Source organism: Anopheles nili, chromosome 2 (genome assembly GCF_943737925.1).
Source record: "Anopheles nili chromosome 2, idAnoNiliSN_F5_01, whole genome shotgun sequence".
Classification (NCBI taxonomy): domain Eukaryota; kingdom Metazoa; phylum Arthropoda; class Insecta; order Diptera; family Culicidae; genus Anopheles; species Anopheles nili.
Genome location: NC_071291.1, coordinates 33,380,441 through 33,404,953, shown reverse-complemented (window position 1 = coordinate 33,404,953; position 24,513 = coordinate 33,380,441). Strand labels below are relative to the sequence as shown.

The following is a 24,513-nucleotide window of genomic DNA, read 5'->3' as shown; positions in this document are numbered from 1 at the left end:
GTAGAAGATTCTTCAAGCTTTCATAGACGGAGGGCAACTCCTTCAACAAAGATCAAAAGACGCATCCTGCTGGTGGCACATTTCAGAGGGATAATCGAAGAAGAAAAAAAAACAAAGCAAATAAACATCATAAAGGATATCGTACAAATTGCCACCATGCATTTGTTTCACCGTTTATGCACAAAAAAAGTACAGCAGCATGCGCTTGAAAAGCAGCACCGTAAATCAAGTACGGTCGTACGTTTCATAATCATCAACATCTGAGCTGAAAAACCGCCACCGATCCACGCGGCAAGGAAAGCCTCAACAATCTGTGTTCCGTCATTAAAAGTACAGCCGAGAAGAAAGACGAAAAGCGAGCCCCATTTACCACTTTCAGCGCTTGCCGGCCTTCGGGCGCGGTTGTTGGTTCAAACTTTAATTACAAACCATAAAAATGTCGAGCCATCAACAAATACCCAGCCAGGGCGGCCTGCGGCAACAGCGGCCTCGCGCGGTCAACGAAGGGTCGCGCTTCCCCACGGCGGTTCAGGACACGAGAAAGGACGAAAATCCCCCACTCGCGGCCCATTATTGCTGACCGTCTGTTGCCGCTATCATGGTGACCGGACAACGACGACGACAACGACGACGATGGCGGCTTGCTGGCCGGACGCACCAAACCGTCGCCGGATGAATTAACCGGGGCAAACTTTTAAAATGTTCCATCGCCACGCTCGATCGCGTCCTTTTGAGCGGCCATTATGAAACAAAAAAAAAAAGAAGTAAAATGAAACCTGCACGGGACCAAGCATGAAAAGAAAAGCTAGAGCACCGGTTAAGAAACCCGGAAGGAATTTTATCATCCAACGTCCAGCACGCCCGGCATGCTGGTGTGGTGCGGGAAAAGCGGTTGCTTTACATCGATTGTGCGGACGCGAACGAGAGAGCGCCCACGCGAGAACGCAAAAGGATCGCCATTTAGATGACCCAACCGGGGGTTTTACAACCCGCCTTGGGCGTGTGCGCGCGCTTTAGCACCGAAAATCTAGCATCAGTCGACGTTGCTGCGTACGTTGCTCTACGCTAGGCAAACCCCAGGTTTCACCATCTTATCGCATAGCATCTCGCGCGAGTTGGGACGACGAATAACGGCGAATAGGAGACGAACACGGTTGCTAGCTGTTGGCAGTTTTTACGACTTTACAGCATGACTCTTTTGTCCGGATCGTAAGATGGGAAAATGGCGCTTAACTAGGGACTAAAAGGATGCTTGGCCCGTGCCGCCTACGGTCGAGCGCAAAATGTTTCATTTAGTCCCCCATCGGTGGCATCGGCCTTTTGCGGTTGTTTAACCTTCGATTCGGTTTCCGGCCGCTTGCAAACAAAATCACGCCACAACCTTCCCGGAAGCCCTTTTGGCCCGATGCACGGGTGGCTGTGGGTGCAGCACGCTGTGCCTGGTGTAAATATAATAAGCATAATCATGAAACATGCCATCATTAAAAGTTATTTTCCTTCACCAACCGTCGTTGCCGGTGCCGGGGATGTTGCAGTTGGATGGTTCATTGCATTTCCTGCTCCTTGCTAACCACCGAGCGGCCGAACGTTTTCGAGCATGAGCCTGAGAACGTCGTGGTTGCGGTCACGAAAAGTCGGAACGAATGAATGCAGCGTTTCGTTTTGCAGCAGCACAACACGTACACATCCTCTGTGCGCGTGTTGAACAACGTTGCTCTCTTTTTTTTTTGGATTCGGCAGGATTCGGGAAATGTCCCACGCTACATCCGGTGTTAATTCCGCACACGGAAATGGTAGAAAGGTGTGAAAATTCCGGATGGATTAGCTCATGGTACCGTCACCGTGCCGGCGAACCGAATCAACTGACCGATTTAGGGGGTTCCCTTTGGTCCCGAAGCGATAGTTGGCGAAGGGAGTTACCGGAAAAGGTCATCCGGTAAATTGCCGTCGACTATCCAATGGAAGGAGTGTAAGCGAAGAAGGGTGGCTGAAAAAAAAAACGAGTCATAGCCACCTTCACCACCTTCGGGTCGGATGCTGTAGTCCAAAAGGTTGGCTTAAGGGTTCCTTTTTCCGGAAGCGAAAGTTGGGATTTTTGCGCATGGTGTGGTAGAATTTTAACCGATCGACCCTTACCCGTGGGGGGGTTGTTATCGGTACAGGAATAGTTCCCGGGCACGCAGGTAGCAGCCAGGCGTGCGTAAAATAAACGTCACACCCGCAACGAACCGCACAAGGAGACGATTCACAAGATTTATGCGCTTCACAGATACGACGGACCGCTCGGGTCCTGGGAAGCATCTAAATCCCTCGCACTTGCCGCCGGTGCTTGTGTCGGAACATTTGAGGACGGTCATGATCGTGATTTAAGCTAAGCAAAGACGCACGACGATGGTGCGCGTGTGCTCGCGTGAGCCCCTTCTCCGGGCGGGCGTTTCCGGGCGTCGGATATTGATCTCCATCAATTTGTCGGAAAATGCGGTGCGTGCAATGTACGTAACGGCGATGATGTGGGATAAGCTGGCATGAAGCGCATGGACGGCCGTTGCGTGTGTTCCAAAGCCCGTTCGAAGCCCACGGGACCGTGCAGACGTCAGCTCGCGTTACTAACGGGATGATCCGGGGCGGGATTTTGCGGGTGATTTCCTGTTTCCTTCGTACCTTCTTGCTGATTGACGATGTTGTCTGTGTGTGTGTGTGGTGCGGCTTCGTAGTCGAGCCCCGTTTTTGGGGGGGGACCGAAAAGCCAACATCGAAACGTTTTGTGGACCTGTTTTGGATGGCGCTGGTTTGGATCGCCCCCGGACCATTGAAAACTTACCACAATTCTGCTCATCCGAACCGTCGGGACAGTCCGCGTCACCATCGCAACGCCACGTCTTGGGAACGCAGCGGTCGGCGCTCTTGCAAAGCATCTCGTTCGTTGGGCAGGTTTTAACAACTACATTGCCGAGGTGTTGAGGGTAAAATATTAGGCACCAAAACCACACGAAAATAAGGTCAACAATTCCCACACCGGGCTAGTTAGCGAATTAATGTCTACGAACGCTACCACGAAGAGGAAAAATGCAACGAAAACCTGCTAACCGCAACCAAAGGCAACATTTACAAAATCATACACGGGAGAAAAAAAAAAAGATTGTTCTACCGAGCTAGAGGATAGACAATGCATACTCGTGAAGCAAGCGCAGTGAATGGTTGCAGCGAGTAAAGAGAACAGAAAGAGGGGTTTTGGTTTTGGTGCGTAAATTGAACTAAATCGGGTATGGTTTTTGATTGTGACGAAGGAAAACCATGATGGCTTTTCCGGGCACCGATTGTGTGGCTGCGTTTTTCGATGGCTGATCTCCACCGATTCCACGATCGCTAGCGATGCTGGTGGTGGTTCTCTACTTACGGCATTTTTCTGCATCCTCATCCGACCCATCGGCGCAGTCCTTCTCACCGTCACACTGCCAGCGTTTCAGGATGCATCTACCGTTCTTGCAGCGGAATTTTTCCGGCGGGCAGGCACTCTCTGCGGAAGAAAAAATCGACCGAAAATCGGAAGTGAGTGTCAGGAAATGCTGTTCCCGGTAGAAAGCGAGCGATAATGTTGGGCAAAAAGGATCTTTTTTTTTTCAATAACACGACTGTGCTGATTATTTGTAGCACGCGAGCTTGTGTTTGTAATTGTCGTGTATCAGTATATTTAAACCATGATCATTTAAAGGTTCATTTGACTAATTGATTACAACTTGATACTGAATTTGAAACAACGCAACAACTGTTGAAACATGCATTTATCCTGTTCCAACATAATGTAGCCGGATTATTTTAAACTAATTGCACATTCCCAGAAACTAATTGCAGTCAATTTGCAGTTCTCCGTACACGGCTCGAGCCTGCAGTAGTGATTGGTTGCAACTCAGGTTGGTTTCAGCCAGCGTTTTCAGCGAGCTGTTGAACTACATGCCGATAAAGATTTTCTAGAACCCCTCCGAGAGGACCTGCTCCCGGTAGGATATTAATTCGCTGCGTTCATTTGACGCACTCCCCGGTAGCGACTCCCCTTCGCGGTGGTTGTTAAAACCGCACCGAAATCGATTTGAAAGTCCAACCAAACCGCAAACAGCAGAGCATCGTGTGTCAAGTGCACGTTCTCGCAATAATGGTGGCAAATTGTCACTTCGTAGCTGACAAATTGGCGCGAGTTATTAACGAGCTTACATCAGACGGGACACGCACATCTCACCGTAGACCATCTCACTCCGACTCGCCTGGGTCGAAGGATGTGTACACACGCTAACGTTTCAGCACGGAGGATTGGTAAATATAATATTTACCATGGCGTTTGAAGTGGCGACGGAAGCGAGAGCTGACCAGAGCGGTTTACTTATTGCATTTTATAAATTTTACGGCTGTCGGTTACGGCCACGGAAGCAGGGAATCAATTGCAACTCTCGTTTTACTGGGAGGATGTTAAATTGGCACCGAAAAAAAACCCTTGCCACTGACGGATGGAACGAAAGAGATACATTTTCCTGCGGATCTGCATTTCGTGATACACATTTTTTATCTACACTCTACATTATCGACCACACTCTACACTAACGGCACTAACGGGTGCTGACATGCGGTGAAATGGTGCTGACTACTCGTCGTCAACGAAAAATGTACCGTGCCGCCGAGGGTATGGTGTCCATATTTTGGGGATAGTCATGTGAAACACGCTTCAACCATCCCGCCATTTATAAAGCCACCCCGGCGATGCGCTTTGCGATACCGGAGCGTGAAACTCCTCGGAAACTGGCCACTGGACCGGCTCGCCCGTACGATGATCCGCGAGAGCTCAGTATCGCACGGACAAAAGCCTTTGATGCCCCCCGACAACAACCCGACTAACACCGTATTTAATTAAAAACTGTGTTGTTCGCGCGCCGCAAGTTACACGACGCGCCGAACCCGGGCGGGATGTGCTCGATATAGTCGAGCTTGCTATTTTGCAGATGGGATGATGCCCTTTCAGAGTCTGCGAGTCATGGAAGCGTGCAGGATAATGGGGAATATTTTGATGAAATTTATGGGAAAATGATCTATCTCGTGTATGCGGGATAGCATCGGTACCGCATCGTGGCGCCAGTGTCCGAATAATGAAGATTGCGTTAATTTAAAATAAACCCTGGTTGTTAGCTTTAGTAACGATGCTGCGTTGAAGCGGGAATTAAAATGCGAACCAATATGTTTAATATTAGATGCACACACAAAAATAAACGCTTTAGAGTTGGCAACACATCCGTTTGCCCTGCGGTGGGTGATATTATTTGACCTCAGCACGAAGCCGACAAATCATCGCATTCACCGACATTTCTCGAGGAACGCCTTGGCTCGCCTTTTGCAGATAAAACAGACTCATCCCGCGTATCTCGCAAGGCACGACGGTGTGGTGTTTTTGTGTGTTTTGTTAAGGCTTATCGTTGCCCGAAGGAATGTCGAAAGGCGAGCGAACGTGCGGGCAAAAGTTTGCCAATCAATCTTCTAGCCATTGCCGTGCGGTCACATCATCATCATCATCATGTGTCCGTAATAATCAAGCATTCTCTTACCTTGCCTTAGGCGATCGCCTGCCAAACTCCCGATTCGCCTGCCAACCAATGCATTGCAGGTGGTCGATCGATTGGCAGCGCCAGAACCAAACACAACACAATCACCCAATGCCGAGAGCCGGCGGGCATCGCGTAGGGGCGCATCGAATGGCAGAAGAAAATAAAAATAAAACAAACCGTGCGCCTGTTTTGGGTTATGATTGATTGCATTTCCTCTGGCAGGCGGTTTCGGTGCCATCTTCCAGTTCCGGCCAATTCGGTCGGTTCGCAGCTTTTGCAAATGGCCCCCTCCGCTTCGACGAAGCGGCACATCATAAAGCCGGCTTTAAATTGGGTTGTGTTTCGAGCGAGAGATTGCGCGCACCGACTTGGTTTTGATTTCGTGATTTGCTAATCAGCCCCAGTCTAGAAGGTTCGCGTTGCATCACATCGTGTTGCAGCGTTCATTCGGCACACCGATTGTTTGGCAAACCTGTCAGACGGGCGAGCTGTGAAGAAAAGCGCTGTTTTGTATTTCCCTGCGATTGCGAAACGATAACGCAGGTCAAGCGTATCATTCCATAAGGCGCGTGTTGTGATATGAGCGCTGCTTATGGATGAATTCAAAAGCCCGATAACCTGAGCAACGATGCAAAGTGGCCTCGTTGGTTTATTTTAGGGCTGGCGCGAAGGTCTTCCCACCACAGCTGTTGCTAGACACGCGTTCGCGAATGCAACTTTTGGTTGAATGAACCTTGCCCGGTGGTGGCGTCTGTCAATGGGAGGATCGTGAAAAAGTTATAATTTCAATTCAAATAGCTTCCCTCTCTCGGTACGGGTACGCGGCGTTATGATTTTCTCATCATTCAACTTTCCGCGCAGCTTTCAGCTTCCCCCCAAACGGCACAAAGCAAACGTGGCAGTTTCGATGGCCATTATGCTTATCGTATGCTAAAACCGCCAAGCTTTAGCTTCGTTTCGGGAGCTTCTTTTTTTTGGTTATTCCTCCCCCGTGCACAGGTAGCTTGAGCGATTGAAACGCAGCCACAAAGAACACGCAAAGAAAAGAAGAAAAAAAAAAGAAGCGCGATGGATGTGACGGAGCGGAGGTCGGTGATGGTTGCATTATTAAATACTTATTTTCAAGATGTCAGCGGGATTAAAACTTCACCGTAAATATTCCGACCACCCACCCGGTGGGGCTCGTGACGCACGTTCGCTCGGGCGTGTCCGATCTCGGGGCGGGAAAAGCTGCCAAAGCGAGGCGTGCGGTGGGAAAAAGCGCAGGCCAAGAATTTTTGACGCGTTCTTCGCCTTCATCTCTCGTCTCCCGCGTTGCTCGTTTGTGCGACGGGGCTGCGAGGATGGAAAATTCTGCTGTAAATTAAGAGCCACCCTTGGGATTGGGCGCTCGATTGTGGTGGAGGCGCCCAGCGCGGCACTGAACTGTGTATGAAGAGGTGTATTTAAAATGACATTCTCGACACCGCACCATTTCGACGGCATTTCGACGGAGGGGGAGGGCGAAAGTTCAACCGCCCCGTGGGGGGGGGGGGGGGGTGGCAGAACGATTTTCCCCGGGTTGCGATCTCGCTTTGGTACTCGCCTTATCAGTCGGTGCTGCTGATTGTCGATTGTGCTAAAGTTTCTCCCTGTTGGTCCGGGGATTGTCCGCGCAAGGGTCGATTGTGTGCGTTTGTATGAGTGTGTGTGTGTGTGTGTTGATTGAGGTAGAAACTGAGGGAAAACCCTCTGGGAGACAACCAACTACGTAGAAGCGAGCGTATGAGTGCAACGGAAACAAGAAAAAAAACCACTCCAAGGAAATAAGTTTAAATCAACCCAACAGACACACCCTGACCTTCGGATCGGGCCGGGTTTAGGGCTTAAGTGCCAAACCGTACTCCAGGCGACGTTACAATAAAACCGAAACGGAACACCTTTCGATGGCACTTGTGCCATTGCACACGCTGTAAATTTGCTAACCTGTTCACAGTCAATTATTTCCCTTTGCTTGCCAGCACGGCCCTGGGAACCGGTTACTCCTTCTCCGTGGGCCGTTTTGGGGCGACAAATTTGTGCTAACAATTTCGTTTCGGGAGCGCACAGAATAACCCCGTTAGGGACACACACATACACCGGTGTCACCTCATCGAGCCTTGGGCTGCCCTTGTCCTTCGGGCGCAACTTTAGCAGTTCCTGTGAATTACTTACACATATATAGAGCGCGACCGCGCCTTCCCCGAAAGCGTGCTAGCTGCTACTGGATGTCCTGGTGGGTGGAATCTTCTCCTTTTTTTGCTTTTGTTAGTACCGCTCCACCGACCGGAAGGCTCACGGGGATACCGCGTTACCGTCATAAGTTCGTACGTAGAATGGCACAATAATAAAATCATTAGATTCCATTCTCATTCCCGTCACGTAGCGTTCTACGACGACCAGAACGGCACCCGAATAACGAAGTATTTTACAGTGTCGACCGCTTCCGAATGATGGCGTTTTCAAAGTCTCCCACCAACCAGTACGCACGCAATGGGTTCTGAACCACCACACCAAAAGAAGCCGCAATGCGCGGAATGAGCAGAACCACTTATGGTCCCCGGGAGCGCCACCCGCAGCAGTGTCACAAACGCAGAGCAAAACTTCCAACGTCTCGTCGGTTTGCTGCCGTCCCTGTGCAAGAGGGAAATTCTTTTATTGGTTTCATTTCAATTTTTTGCTCGAGCGGCTCAACCAAGCGCCCGGTCGAGTGGCTCGGTGGCGGTGATCTTCTCCAGCCAGACCATCGAACGGAAGTTAACTAACAACCGCTTTCGATTGTTCGAGAGGAGCACTATTTTGTGCCACTCCACGCCGGGGGTTTGATTCGCTTTCCTTTCTAAGTCTCACCCGAGCCGTGGAGAGCGATGCGGTTACAACTGAGCACCATCCAGGATGACCTCTTGGTTGGGGCAATTTTCCAAACCACCGGCCAAGCGGCCGGCTGGGTTGCCCCCTTTCTGGGATTGCACTGTTTTGGGAGGTCTCGAAAGCGCGCTCTTCGAGTCGGTTTCGAGGAGTTTCGGAAAATAGAACCGCGAAACCCTACCGAAAAGGAGAGACGATTTGAACGCGCGATAATCGAGTCAGCACGATTGGGAAGCGCGATATGGGGATGAGATAACGGCGGGAAGCTCGAGAGTTTCGAGCTCCAGGAAAAAACCCACTGTCCACTGCTAGCTCACGGTAAATTCAATTTTCTTACAATTTGCGACAATGATCAACGTGATCGGCGATAAACGAGATACGGCAAAGTGAATTTCATAGATTGATGGTGCTTCTTTTGAAAAGAGAACAATTTTTCCCCTAAACGCACAATCGTCGTTCGAACAGAAACCCTTCGGGTGGAATCCATGCTCGTTTGAGATTGAGATGTTTTGATGCGAAAAACATACCACGAACGGAGGACGAAGCTTAATATCGTGAAAATGTCAGCAAGCTTATCCGTAGAGTTTTGCAACACAATCGATGGAAAACGGACGATGAGTACACGTTCATCGATTGAACATCTGCGTCGGGCAGGAAATCGCGAATAATCATAGAATCCAGTGAGCCACCGAAGCCGGTTTATACACCGGACATGTCGAGCCATCACTCAGCGTGTTCCAAAACGTGCGATCGTCGAATGATGATCGACACGCACGGACGGCATCCGTCGTGCATAATGAGTGGCAAATGTGACGCTTTTCCGGCAAACACTCGCGACCGGTGCGAAGCGTTTCATGTTCTCGAAGCAGTAAACAACGATAGGAAAGGGATGCCGGGATTGTGTGAAAATTTCCCACCCAACTGAATGCCCAAAAAACAAAACAAAAAAAGGCGAAACTTGACACGAAAAGCGCATCGATCCTTCGCGCACCATCGCATCCTGCAAATGACACGTCCGTGTGGTTCGCGAACGGGTTTCGCGACTTGTGTATGTGAAAAAGCGCAAGCGAAACCCGCATTCGGGGACGAGTAGGTGATTTTATGATTATTTGTTTATCGTTAATTGCATTCCGCCAAACGAATGGTGGCGGACAAAAAACAAAAGGTGCAAAGCATCGCTTCGTTTTCACCCGCTCGAGTGTGGCACGATTCGAAGGAGGCAAGAATTAGAAGCGAACGGACTTTGGGGGCAATAAAAAAATAAATAAAGAAAAAAGCCTAACACAAGCAAACGCTGCCGAAACGGCTGTCATAAAACATGAACTCAACCGATACCGAGCAGCAGACACGAGAGCTTCATCGAACGGGCTATTTCGCAAAGTGAATTATTTCAGCCCACGTTTGCTCGGACGCCGGCCGGTCGCTATCATGCGCTGTGGCCAACCACCACCCTGCCCCAACTCTCTCCCACCCACAATTTCCTCACCCCTTTCTTTAGACAGGACGATGGCGAGTTGAACGAACGAAACCCCTTGCCGTATTTGCCGGTTTCGAATGAAGCGACAAACTACGCAAGCATCGTGTTTCGAATGCGCTCGTGCGGATGACAGATAGCCTCGCCCGCAAGAAGTTTCGTCCTGCTGGAGAAGCAGGACCTGGCACTGAAGCGGATGGAACTTGTATCCGGTGCGGTTTGCCCATGCTGGCTTACGGCTGTTTTGCGAGAACTGTCTCACCATAAGCAAAACGTGAGACGCAATGTGGTGGGGAGTCATTTGTGAATGATTTATATTTCGCATAAATATAAATTAATTCATTCTGATTCACATTCATGTGGTGGTGCAACGGAGGAAAAAGGATTCGTTCGCTAGAAGACGCTGGTGCTACCTTCCAAGCACGATGGTTTTGTTGTTCTTTCGAAGACACGCTCCACACACACACATGAGGGCGCTATCGGTCAGAGCGAGAAAACGTTTGATGAGATTGAATTCCATGCGAGATTCCAGTTTTAATACCGAGTTCCTAATCAAATTGGTTCGGTAACGACGTCCTGGTCGTTAGAAAACGTACGCCCGAGCGCATTTCGTAATGAATGTGTTGCATTCGAAGAAACATGTTGCTTCAATCTTATAACGAGTTTCCATGGGCTACTATGGTTTCGAAATGCAATTTCCTTCGATCGGCAACACGTTCGGCGTTAGTGTTTTTTTTTTCTTTTGAATTTGCGTATTCTTGCGCATTAGGTGTATAAATGTTTCGATGTTTTAAAATCACGGCACCTGCCACGCCACTCATCTTTGCCTCGCCAACACACCAACGCTCGGCCAGTGGAACACGTTGGTACGCCTTGGGTGGGGGGTTATGTTTTAATTAAAACTCATTTACATACCGGTCGCGAGATCCTGCCAGCTCGTCCCAAACCGTCCCCGGCAGGGGGACGATTTTACCGTCACAAAAGCAGGCTTTCAACTGGTGGTTAAATTTTCCCTCGTCGAGCTGTCCGCCGATGCAGATCGGGGTTGCCAAAGAAAGCAAACTGGCGTGCCAGCAGCGCAAAGCCCGCGACAAGGCGAAGAACGAAACTAGTTGCCCTTGTAAGTTTCCGCGCGTCCGGAGGACACGTTCGCTCGGGCACGCAAGAATGGCGACCCCGAAATGGAGACGCGCAAAAATCGCTGCATAATGGCGGAACATGCACACGGACCCGTGGACGAACAATTAGCCGGTGGTAAATGATAGTCCATTATCGTTTCGTGCCCTCGCCGCAATCCCTCCTGACGAACTGTCCCGGTGGGGGTCAAACCGGTAAGAGGCGGTTTTCGATAGTCGATCGATCGGATGACGAGAAGCTGCAGGCGCACGAGATAATGTGACGTGGTGAGAGGGAAAAGCGAGAGAGAGAAAGAAAGTGCACCAAAACTTTGCAGAAGCAGCCAAGAAGACAATGCACTAGCCGGACAATGGCACAATGGCTCGGAGTTTTGCCGTAAGGAAAAAAAGCGAGACCCCTACAGCCAACCGCAAAATTAGTCCCCGGTCACGAAGCTCCAGGACAGGACAGACAGACCCCGAACGCCCATGGGGGCTGGAGTGAAAAACATCTCAAAAGCACGTCCTGATAGCAGGGCCACTTTGCGGTCGGGGGCTAATTCCTTTGAAAAGGGTGAAAAATCATTGGCGCTTGTTAATGGGACCAATTTCGGACACTCTCCGTGTTGTTCGGGTTTGAACAAACACAAAAAAAAGCGCACAGTCGAGTAAAGGCACGCGGTGGCTATCGTGTCGCTAAAGCTAAAGCCGATAATGCTAATGAGCGGCACACGTCGGCACAGCGTATCATGTTGCGGGTTTTATCGATTCATCCATCGTTTTAACTACCGCTTGCTCCGGGAGGTTTCGTGTGCCAGCGCACGTACGGCAGGGTAGCACAAAAAAGAGGATAAACCGCACTCTGGTCGAGCACGTGAAGGAATATTTCGTCAGCGCAACAATCGCACTCCAGGAGCTCCACACGGATGGTACAGCAGGAGCTTTTCCGCTGGCTTGCCGTGTATCTTTCACTTCCGATGGCTTGGTTGATGTTGGTTAGATCAATTTCACCTTCGCACGGGTAACTGCCGTGGGTTGGGTTTCATTTTTCCACTCAACCGAACGTTAGCCTCCACCCACGCCCAAGGGAAACGCCCAAGAACACGTGAGAGAAAGTGAGAGAGAAAGAGAGAGCGAAAGTGAACCACCCTTGCGGAGTGTTCACGTAAGAGTGTCACTTATGAATTAATTTAGCACAAAGCGTCCATCAGAAGCCAGAAACCGAACGTGCTGGAGTAGATGATATCGCCTTAGAGCGGGGAGCTTATGTGACCGACCAGTTACAAAGGCGTGTATGTGTGTGTGCGTGTACCATGCGGATACTGATACGCTGCGATACGTAAACAGATCACTGGCGCCGATGGCGGTGAAACATAAGCCACAAATTCCCATCGACAAAACGCGCCAACTGCCGTGGGCAGGAATGAGAAAACCAGCAAACTCTCGCCCACCCACAAAAGGAAATGACACTGCCATGAGCGACCAGGCTGCTCCATCGTCCGCGTGTAGGGAACCGCGTTTGACGTAGCCGTGCGGTGGCGAGATGTGTGCGCTGGTGATTAGAAAATGTTTGCAACGCTCTGCGGCAACACGATTCGATGTAATCGACAAAGCACAATCTGCGTGTGCGATAATGCATATTTAAACACGTCTTGTTTGCTTGCTTCCACGAACGCCGCCATTTGCTGCGAAGGCACTGTCAAATTGGACGATTAAAAATCTCACAACCACACGTTGCGTCTTATCATGCGCTTTTTCACGAGGGAGACGGTGACGTTTTTGCTTATTTGATCAAGCCGTTTTGTGTCGCGGCAAATTTGCCGAAAAGAATGCACAATATTTATTCCGACCGTAATAGATTAATTTGATGTGGGGTTCCGTCTGGAGGGTTCCCATATCCCCGACGTAGAATCGTCTTTCGACGAAAACGACAGTATCTGGGGTTATCTGCGGGCAGTGCGCTTCGTTAGCAAAGAGAAAAGCGGTAAATCCTTCATGCTCATTGTGCGCAAACAACAAGGGTAGCATAAATTCGCCAGAATTGGGACTTCCGTGCTCGCATGTGGGGTGCAAGTTTTGCGTCGCTCCGTTTTACTACCTTTCGTTCGGCGCCCGAACAGGTTTACGGTGAGGGGTTCAGTGATTCAGACGGTTAAAATTTATAAGCCAAAACAAATACGCCAAGTCAAGAATGGCAAACGTAGGGGTATGGGCTCAACATAAGCAGATACAAATAATAGACAAATTCCACGTAAGCCCACCGTCGGCGGGGACAAGCACCCGAAATAGATTGTGCGTCTTGTGTGGGGCGGCGTTGGGTACATCAAAGAGATTTGTGGGAGATTATTTGGTATTTTCCTTCGCCCGAAGCAGCACCGCGTGCCGCTGCGACCAGCAATCGTTTAAAGTATTTGAATAGTTTTCTTTTTGTGCTGATAGCATTCACCCGAGCCGTTGTTTGTCTTTTACTCGGATCACACACACGCGCGCGCACGTTTCGAGGGCTTTTTGTGAATTGCTTTTTTATGCGGGATCCCGTTTTGGGGTGCTCCGAGCAACGTAATCGAGTTACGAATTCATTTGCGTAACCCATCAAGTGGATACCTGAGAATACCGGTGGGTGAAGTTGAGCCGCTCTTGAGGCAAAAAGCACACATTCTTCGGTCGAATGTACGGTACACAGTGATGCAAATTATTGTCAAGCACTAAGAAGTAAGCAATTCCCGGCGTAAAACATGATCCTTAATTACGCAGATAGGTTTGTAAACACTCAACGTAAGGCGGCGCTGCTAAAGAAGGAAAGGTAATATTCGCAAAAGTCTTATCCTGCGTTTTAATATGCAGCCATTATCAATCACTTGAAATTCGCCACCGTCTCGCAGGCCGATCGATTTTCTCACCTGAAACGAAAAAGCGAAACATAAATATTTGGTTAGAAACTTTGTCTATTCGACGTTCGGCGCGGTGAGTAACCAAAGAAGTGCTGAACGCCCGATTTGCGAGTAATTGTTTTGTCACTTTGCGGTTGTGTGCAGCAACGCAACAACTGCCGCTTGAGGTCAGTCCGTTTCAATTCGCCGCAAGCTGTCACCAGATGGCGCTCCAGCCGTTGCTGAACTGCGGATGTCGTCGAAAAGGAAACAAAACAACCACACGACACCTCGAAACGCGTGATCAGTTGATCGACCGGAAGCAATTCACACACGCATACGCATTTGCCGACGACGTATGGTGTTGGAAAAATGTTTTTGCTAGTTTTTTTTCCGTTGATGGTGAAAATGCGCGTTGCCGAACTCATCGAACCACACCGAGATGCGATGTGTACCGACATCAGCCGCGTGAGAGCAAACGGACCTGCCGGCGAACCGGGCTCCTTGTTCGCCTTTTCCGTGTGTCCTTTTCTTTTCCATTTTTTTTCTCACCCAACCCCGGGGGGCGGGTTCAAATATTTATCAAATTCACTACCATCACGCCGCTCGCAGGCAAGCGAAACGGTGGCCTAAATCCTCCGGCCGGGACCGTTCGGGGTTTGAAAACATTCCCCGGCCAAAAAGAATGAGCGGAATGTCGTACACCAAGTCCTTGCCTTGGCAGGCAACACCACAGTGGGGAGGCGAGAAAACCGTCGGAAACCCCGGTGCCGGAGGTGGTTTGCAAACAATCATTCGTCTTCCAAATAGCACGGCCTGCCGAACGGCACACGACACACTAGCAACGGGCGGAAAACTCGATTCGCGCGCCACCAGCAAAAGGCTGCTGGGTGTGGCGTAAAAGACGCACGACGAGGACGCAGTCGTCCCGGTTTTCTGGTGAAATGCATTCCTTCCGCCGAAGGGAAATGTGACCGACGTTCGCTGATGTGCCGCTCGTGATAAATCCGGCCAGAAGTGGTGGATCGCTTAAGTGATCCAAACCAATCCCCGCAGTGACGATGCAAAAGTGCGCTTCGCGACGTTCCATTCGCCGCTGAGTTTTGGGTACGTTTCCTTTCAGTGGGAGCGCTTCAGGGTACATCATTGAAATGTATCCAATACCACCGCGGTGGTGGTTTTTCGTGACACTCACTCGTGCTGTCACTTTGCTCAAGCGGAAAGGGAAATGGATGTGCGAGTTTACGAGTGCTGCACTTTCGCTACCGACCGGAAACGGGCACGGTGGCTCTGGCTGTGGACAAAGTGAGTCCCGTGCTCCCAGAAAGACGCGCGGCTAGGGTTTTCTACGCGCACTCCATTTTTTTTGTTCAATTTCATCTTATGATGAGTGCGCAGAGGCGCTAGAATTTGCACAAAACTGCAAAAGGCAGCAGCCGAACGAGTGTCTACAATAATTCACCACCATCTCGGACGTGTCCAAAGCTGAAGAATCAAACGAGGGATGAGCGAACAGACACGATAAAGTGAAGCCTATACGTTGTTTAGCTCCAACCAAAAGGCAGAACAGCCAAAAGCAACCAGTAGCGCACGATTTATGGAGCGATACCGACATCACATGAACGAAAAACTCATGCACGGAAAAACGAGGACAAAAAGAGTCGATGCTCTTGATGAGATGAGCGCAGTAGTTCCAAGTAAATGAAATTGAACCTATTTTTGTGTGCTTACATCTGCCGGTTGCTAGCAAAAAGCGCACTCTTTTCAATGGCTGACAACTGCCAAACCCATTCCGCTCACCATTAAACTCCTTTTTATAGAAAAAAAAATAATGACCCCGACATGCAAACAAGCAAAAAAAAATTCCCAAACGCTTTCACTCGCTGAGCGATTTAGCTGGAAAATGGAATCAATTTCAATTTCGCAGGCTCAACGAAACATGAGAACCCGAATGTGCCGATGGAAATTTTCCGCGAAAAGTCACACCACGAGTTCACGCGAAACGGCGACAATAAACTGCCTTTCTTTGGAGCCATGAAGCCTGATAGTGATGCAATGCCGCAGACAGGAAACTAGTCGGGCGTAATAGTCAACGGCGCGGATGTTAGATTTAAAGACGAGCGCAAACACTCCCCGCGATCCGACTCCTCCGGGAAACGTAAAGTTAACCAATCATTGCCAAACGGCAACCGCCAGGGCAAAACACATTCGATCTCATCTGGCCGTAGGAGATGGAACGTCAGCCAGACACTTCCAAGGATACGGTTTCGATGCTGAACGGTAGCAGAAGAAGCAAAAGCACCAACCAGTCGAGTTGCTTGCGATTTCAATTAGACGTGCGATCTGAGAAACGAACGCAACGGTGGTTGGTGAGATTGATGGGACGAGCGGGATTTCTGGGTATTGGAAAATGAAATGCCGCCCTTTGGTTGCTTCGCTGAAGCCAAATTGATGGAATCGATCGAATCGACATCGAGCGCGGCGATGATACGCTCCCAGTGGGCGCTTTGTATTACCGTTTCGAGCGCAACTCGCAGCTGCTTGAAATGATTTTGTATAATGGTTTGTTAGCAAAAACCTGCGCCGTTAAAGAAAATGTTTCACCGGCAACCCCCTAAGAAGGCTAATGGGATGAGAGAAAAAAACCTTTTAATTATTTTTTGCCAAAACTATCTTCGGATTCGCCGTACAGCCCAAGCACTTTGTATTTCGTTTCACAAGTTAATGGTCGTAGCCACTTTTCGCTTAATCTGAGCTTTTGCATCGCAACGACCCGGAACACAGGATCAGCCTTAAATGCATTGCCAAAGATGCGCCACCGGATCCGTATGACGCATCCGGTAAAACCCACTGGGGCACGGATATCGAACGACGCGCTTGTTCGATGTAATCTACGATTCATTATCTGATAACTGTCATTAGGATTACGACCGAAATCCAAGTTCCGTCTTTACGCTAGCGCTCTCTTGAGCCCCCTTGAAACTGCCATTATATTCGCATGGGTGCTCTGTCTCTTTCTCTCACCCGGTCGCCATGCCAGATCGGTGGTTGGCAAATATTTTCGAATCGCTCTCGGTGCGCGTCGATTCGGCCATCATAACTGCGACGTTACCGTTGCACGAACTCAAGCTCAAGGACGACGATCTCCAGTAATCCACTAATAATAGTTTCTCCTTTGCCCGGCTGCTGCCGGCTTTCCTCGCCGGCCAGATGCACTTTCATTTGTCGTCCTGCCACTTCTCGACGACGAAACCGGGTGGGGCTGCTTTCCAATGGTTCCCAGAACATGTCCTCTCGTTGCTAGAACCCGGCCGTGGTCTGGATGCGAACCGTTGGTTTCTCTTTTCATGCAGAAAATTAACAATTTCTACCGTGCAGCCACGCTGCCGGAGCACCGGTAAATGAGGTACTCGTCCACATAAGCTTCGAAACGAGGAGCGGAACACTTTTGCTCCATGCCTTCCTCTGCTGCTCGTGTCCTTGCGCCGGGAGTTTGTTTAGCCGCGGTTCATCCGGATGTTGAGATAACGCAAGAAAACCGGATCACTGGCCGGCATCGAGCAACCCACCGCAAGTCCGTTGATCGGAAAGGTGACCATGTACGTCCATGGTCGAGAGAACACCAAGGCGACAGTTCAGGTGGCTGCTTCCATTTACGACCACCGTGTCGTCCCGTAGTCCACCCGGAACGATGAAGAGATGATGGTTGACTGATTGACTAGATACCGGCGATGCCGGGGACGTTCCGGGCGCAGGCTCTAGGCTCATTTGTCTCGTCCACTCATGCTCGAGAAAACCTATAAAGCCATCGCGCCCTCGGTGGCCTTCGTTAAACGAGATGCAGCACTACGGTTTACCGAACGATGCATCGCTCGTGCTGCATGACTGCATCTGCGTTCCGGGGTTGCACTTCACCCCATCGAGCTTAATGTACATTTAATTAGGATATTGACCGTCACTCGAAACGTGATTGTTGAGGCGATACGAAGATGAGACTATCGATGAGATGAGAACAAGCTCGATGTGGCTGCTAATGGGCCGGTTTTTTTCACGTTTTTATCGAGAAAGTTTCCGGGATCTACCACACGAGCCGTCCAGAGTTAATGATGCTCGAATTGACTTCTATTGGCAAAGTAACACACACCAAAAAAAAAAAAATACAACCGAACTTCATACCCACTCACGCAGCGTGTGATTGTTCCCCGGGGGTCGAACTTTTATTGTCGCCTCTTTATGGCCACCGAAAGTGTGTGCTTATGGGGCACAAGAAGCACTAGGCGCTTTTTTCTTTTCAATTGGAAACCGAACCGACTCGACGGTATTGATCGTTAATGAGCTTTGACGGTTTCGAGGGTAAAAGTGACACAACTGCAGTGTAACAACAGTCCGTACCCCGTTTTGGTGTAATCGATTTTCGAGGAAGTTTAAAAATAAATAAATAACACACCCATCCAGAAAGCGAATGATCAGTTCAATATAAAAAAAGGACATAAATATGGAGCTCCTGTTCGCGTTCCACCCGAAACGAAGCGAGAGGTACTAAAATGAAAGTAAAAATTCAATGGAAGCTATTAAACCTTCAATTCTGCTGATAACCAGAACGTTTCAAGTGATTCTCGGAACAGGGGTTTTTTTAGGGTTCCATAAAATAACACCGTTAGTAGTAAAAATCAACCAACCGCTGGCATCGATTTCGTTTCTTCTCGGTACACTCGGTAGTTGTGACAAAACGTAACACAAGAGAGAGAGAAAGAGAGAAAGAAGAAAAAAAAAAACGACGCATCCAATCCACGAGAGGATTGTTTGGATGGTGCTGCGTGAGATAAATTAGCGAAGCTGCATTATGCGCTCGCTTGAGCCGGCCCTGTCGCGGTGTAATTACGGACAATGTAGCGATCCCGAATTGGCCAAGGGAAGCTTATGTCAGCCAGGCAGGCAGCCTGAGCCGCAACACCGTACGCCGTACAGCATAATTACAGCCGCTTGCTGTGCGCGCCCGGATGGGTACTCGTGATCGAGGGAAAAAAGTGCAACGAAAAACGCGCGCTCCATCAGCGACAAGCAAAGCGCGACCCGGGACCACGGTTAATCTATGTAATCACGCAGCCAACCGGGACCGGTCCAGTTCGACAGGTCCTGCGTCAATTGCGCAAAACCGGCAGCGAGAGCTTACGAGTCGCGTATCGATCGTCATTGGTTTGGTTTCCTTTCGCTGTCGTACGCTTCTGATGACCGTTGCGACGGTTGCAGCAGCACCCTGCACACAATGCATCGTGGCAAAAAGGCAGTTGCAGTCCAATGGACAATGGACGCTGGGGTTGCTGCGTTGACCTTCACGAGCGATTCGCGTGACATTCATCATGCCGGCGGGCATCGAAACGAGGCAAGGTTTAGGAATGCTCCATTTCGGGCTGTGAACAAATGCCACAGATGGTGAGGGCAGCTTTTGGGTTTTCGTACGCAAGCGTTCGCGAAACTGGGTGGTCTCGGTCAAGGAGGAAAACCACACGCGCAAAGGTCACCGAAAAGTTAATGAACTCTTCCGCGTGCCGGTTCGCGTTACACCAACCAAGCGGTTCCCTATTGAAGGTCCTTGACTATGAAACGAGATGAAATGAATTTTGAAGAAATTTCCACAACAAATATGGCTGCCCGAGAGATGGAGCCCATTGCGATGCTTTTGGTACACGTTTAATGTCACACCATTGTTGGTGATAAAGTTTTGCAACACACGCGGGTCGACATCGCGATAAAATCGACGCCAACGCCGTCGAACGGCGCCTGGAGTGCTCGGTCCCCGTTTTAATGGCCCGGCGAGTCGAACTCAACCGATGTTGTTACCATTTTTCGCGGCTAAATACACGCATCCCACTCCCCGGCGGTCGCTTTCGCCTTTCCGTCGGTCGATTACCACGCGGAAAAGCTCTGCAACCAAAAACTAAGCCCATTCTACCAGGTTCCAACACGCGCGCTAGTTCCCACGGGGATCACTAACTTTCGGCGTAAATGTCTGACAAGGATCGACTCGGACCACAGCTTACGGGGCTGTGCAGCAACTGGGCTTCACTATCGCACGTTTGCCGGTGACCATAAAAGCCTGTGCCATAATACCCGCAGTCATCTAATAATTTATAGCAGCTCATCCGCCTTCCCACGGTTCGGTGAACGTAACCACGCGCGCGCGCGCGCCAGTTAGTGTGATTACTTTAGCCCACAGTGCACCTTATCCGATTCGCCGGAAACGATGGTGAGAAATCTTCTGATCCTGCGAGAGGGATTGTGTTTCGGCACAATGGCACGCTGGCCACCGGCAGAACCGTTGTTCATTTGCGACCATTTTCTGGGCTATCAAGGACACGAGCCTCCCACCAAAATGGGGCTTCCGAGAACGGAAACACAATAGACGCTCCACCATGTCCTGCCCGACGATGACGACGATGATGAGCGAAAATTGGACCTTCGGTGGCCCCGTTGGAAGGACTGCGGCCGCTTAGTAGGCCCGGTCCGAGTGTGAGCCCATTTGCTGTAACACTGGCCAGCTGGCTGGCTGGCTGGCTGCAGTGGTGCTGATGAACTATGTACAACGCCACATCGTGCTCAATTTAGAGGCTATACCGGGCGGGTCTAAGAGCCGGCCCAGCAGTTGACGACCAGACGGGCATGTTTATTCGCCCAAGCCGCCCGTGGTGGTGGCCCGTTCGGGACATTGTTCTGTTTTCACCTCCAACTCGGCACCACGGTCGCAAACACATCCCAGTCCGGATGTTTGTCTTTCGGAGGCGTCCCTCTTTCGGCAAGCTGCCACGCGGTTGCTAACGGCGTGGTGCACGAGAAATGGCACGGGTTACAGCAGTGAGTGCAAACCACATCATTGCAAAATTTTAGCTTGCATTTCGCTTACATGCACCCCGCACAATTGCTGCATCGGAACTGACCGTGGGCTTGGGTTTTTTTTCGTTTCCTTCTTTGACTTTTCCCACACAGCGATCCACCGGTCTCCGCCGTTGCAAACACTGCACAAAGTTGGAAAAGCTCCAATTCAATGTGGCCTCTTTTGCCGGCGCGCGCGCGCGGAAGCATCCTTGTGCCCGTGCTCGGGCGTTTGCGTTGCAAGGCATTCCTGAGCTTGCTCCGGTACGGGGCCGGGGTTTCCGTTTGCCAATTGTGTTTGGGCGTCTTGTTTAACCTCGGCCACCACCCCATATTGTTGGGGCAATGTTTATTGAGTGCGGAACTTTCACTGACTTTGATTTATTTCCGGACGCAGCTTCCCGCAGACGCAGCTGTTGCTGTCCGGCCGCTGGCCCGTACGGGGTTCGGTGGTCAATTTCTTCTCGGCATAATGTCCCTCGTCTCGTGGCGAAAAAAGCCTCCCTACTACTCCACCATGAAAGGTATGCTGGGCCGTTCTGTGAGGGCGAACCCAACCCAACCAAAAAAAAAAAAAGTGGAACAAAAAGGAAGCCACGATTCACGTGCTGGAATTTTTGATAAACGAAGCCATGCGAAGGCTCCATCGTGCCACTCTGCCACTTGGACCGGCGCGCTCGGTCTCGGGCAATATGATTTTCTCGGACACAATTTCGATGCCCGTCGGGCTGATGCCACCCAGCTCCGGGTGGACCCGGGAACACGTGCCCTCGTGTCGTGTGCGTTTCTCGACGATGGTGCCGCAGCCATCAGCGGAAATCTAATTTGGCATTTGCTTTTCGCACCGAACGTGCCCCTGGTGGTGCCGGTACCGGTCAAGCTTGGTCGTCCGATATTTTTCTCACATCATAAGAAACCTCCCACACCTCAGCGAGTGGGGCTTTCCTTACAGTCCTTACATCTTATGTGTTGTTTTTTTTTCTCCTCGTCCACTTAACTTTTGATGCGCCGTGTTTTATGCCTCCAGAATGTTTCGATTCGCATGAAAGCCGCTACGGGGCCGTGTGACTCGATTTGTTTCGCACCTTTTCGCCGTACCGTTTATTTGAAACAATGTGCAAACATTCGGTAAAATATTGACGGCAAAAAAAAAGAGGCTCTGATTACCTGGAAATGTCTCGCGCTGAACCTAACCAGAATTTTTCAATGATCTAACTTAGCATATCGTCTTATTCGACAGCATCTCGTTTAGTTTTTCCAGAACGTGCTGCGAAAACCATACCATTTGCTCAACGATCTCGCTGTGTTTCTAAGAATTTTCCTGCTTCTAACATCCTTCCTTTTGCCAGCAGAAGGATTTTACCCGACGAAAATCCCACAAACCCGGAGTATGCGTTTGTTTTAGGACTTGTGTCCAGCAAACACTTGCTAGCGAAACATTCGCGTTATGCTCCATTTATTATTTCCTTCCCTTGTTTGCGTGGCTCCATACAAACCACTTGCCAGTGCTTGTTATGGCACTAAGCACCAGCCATCGGTGCCAAGCGGAATCTAATGGAGCGGATGAGAGCTGCACGGAGAAATAACACGGAGGGTAGAAGAAAAAAAAACATAATAACAATAACGAAATGGATACTCAAGCAGCAAAAATGGTGAAATATACTTTCCCGCATAATGGGAATCCAAAAAATGATAATACAATTTATGGCCCTGATTGTGAGGGCACTACCGTTTTCAGCCAGCTTCGAACGACGCACAGTTTTTGCTTGGGTCAGCGAACCGGCGCCACCCGACGAAAGTAGCCACACTTTAAGGATTATTAATCTAATCAATCTAACACAAAAATCCTGCAAAAATCTTTTCAGCTGAGCCTAATATCTCACCATAAATGGTTGGCAGGGGGTGGAACTGTTTAAAATGCCGGCCTCGGGAGCATAAAAGCGGATCGGTTATTACATAAACGTGAACATGACGAATTAAAATAATCAGTTGGCGGCTTAACACTATTTCTTTTCATTTCCTTGCTATTTTATCGTTATCCCTTTCAATTCCGTGAAATAGATAACAAGGAAGATAATTTCCCGAATTAATTGTTTTATTCAGCGTTTCAAATGAAACTGTCATTGCTCTCGGTTAGCCAAAGGGTTAGTATTATAGGTTTTTGAATTTTACTGACAAGCTGTGATTTTATTCACATTGGGAACACTTTAAACAACTTTTTCAAACGTAAAAAAGCGTACAGAAAAATAAGCCAATGTACCTTGCCTTCATTGCTCTTTTTTGGGTCTACAACTTTGTTTGCTGCGTGTTAGATGTTGTGGTTTTATCGCGCATGACTCGCTGTTCAACTTACCCTAGCTAAACATTTATGTTTTGGGGCGAACTGACTCTTGCGTTTGTGTTTGTTTATAATAATATCAATTGCTGTTTATCCATTGAGGCGCATTGGTATTTTGAGTGACTTTACATTGAAATCCTCACAAAATGACGCATAAAAACTAAGTGATGCATGCAGCAGAATAGCGACTATTCAAGCTTGTGTGAAATTTAATAAAAAAAAACCATTGAAAACTCATAAAATAAAAAACAATAATTCATAAACATATTTCCATTATGCTAGGTATGTAAACAAACTTTATTTACTTAGTCGCGGTAGCATTGCTTTGTATGCATAACACGTCATATCTATGTTCCCCTGTATTGATTGAATGCAGCAAATATGCTTCCGTAGCTTATTGTATGCCTGCAAGTGCACATCAATAAACACATACAAACCACAAACATCCTCAGTGTACAAATAAATGTGCATGAAAAAGAGCAATGTGGGAAAACCGGTTGAAACACCACTCAAAGTTTGCTCCTACACCGAACCTGGTGATGCTCGGGACAGTAGTAATCAGTGCGCAACGTTCTGCCCAGCACCGAATTCATAACCAGCTTTGCCAATTTTCGAGCAAACATTCTCTATTTTATCGACCCCGTTTAGGCCCTTATTACAACGGACCGTACTTACTCCGCCGGCGGTATGATAAATTGGGGTAGAAGCGCTGTGGTTACGGTAGGATATACCTTGGCCCATTGGGTCGGAGGACGTGTGACGTAATGTTAGGAAGTGCTACAAAAATAGTCACCACAAAAACGGAGCGGTCGGAGGCCGTTAAATGCTCGAATCCTGGATGCATTCGTTTGCCCTTTTCGGAACCACGCAAAAATAAATGTTTCGTCCTAGCTTGACCACCGACCGATAGCTAGATTTTTACGCTTCCTCCTGAGATGGGAACACTTTCGCATAGCAAAATGATAGTTACAATCCTCCCTATCGTCGGGCCAATCGTTTCCCGACCAGAGAGCCCTGCAAATTGTGGTCGCATTTCACATACAATATCACACACACAAACACACACACACACATACATAAAAGATAAAGGACATCGCAGTGGAAGCAAATGTGCAGAGAGTGAAGGGCCCAACTCCTGGTCGATGCGTGCGGACACTAGCACGATAGGACTGCTTTAAGCTCTGATTTATGCATTCAAGCTATAGCTTTGTGCAAATTAAAAGCTTAATCCTTACGGTATGGATATTCACGCCGGGTATCCCGAAGTGGTCCACTCGACCCAATCCCTATTGTCGGGTTCGGGACGCTGAGCCTGATGCGCTTCACAGTAGCGGAGCCTAACTTGCGATAGTTTATTTTATAACATGTCCTTTTC

The 24,513-nt window shown here is 49.3% G+C and overlaps 1 protein-coding gene across 1 annotated transcript in view; it reads right to left on the bottom strand.

Moving 5' to 3' along the window:
- Positions 1-2,930, bottom strand: part of LOC128732041 (low-density lipoprotein receptor 2-like) — a 55,028-nt gene extending 52,098 nt beyond the window's left edge. Inside the window, exon 1 of the mRNA XM_053825203.1 lies at positions 2,822-2,930. Coding sequence (XP_053681178.1) covers positions 2,822-2,915 — 94 coding nt within the window. The 5' untranslated portion in view covers positions 2,916-2,930. The remainder of the gene's footprint in view (positions 1-2,821) is intronic.
- Positions 2,931-24,513: the final 21,583 nt, after the last annotated feature.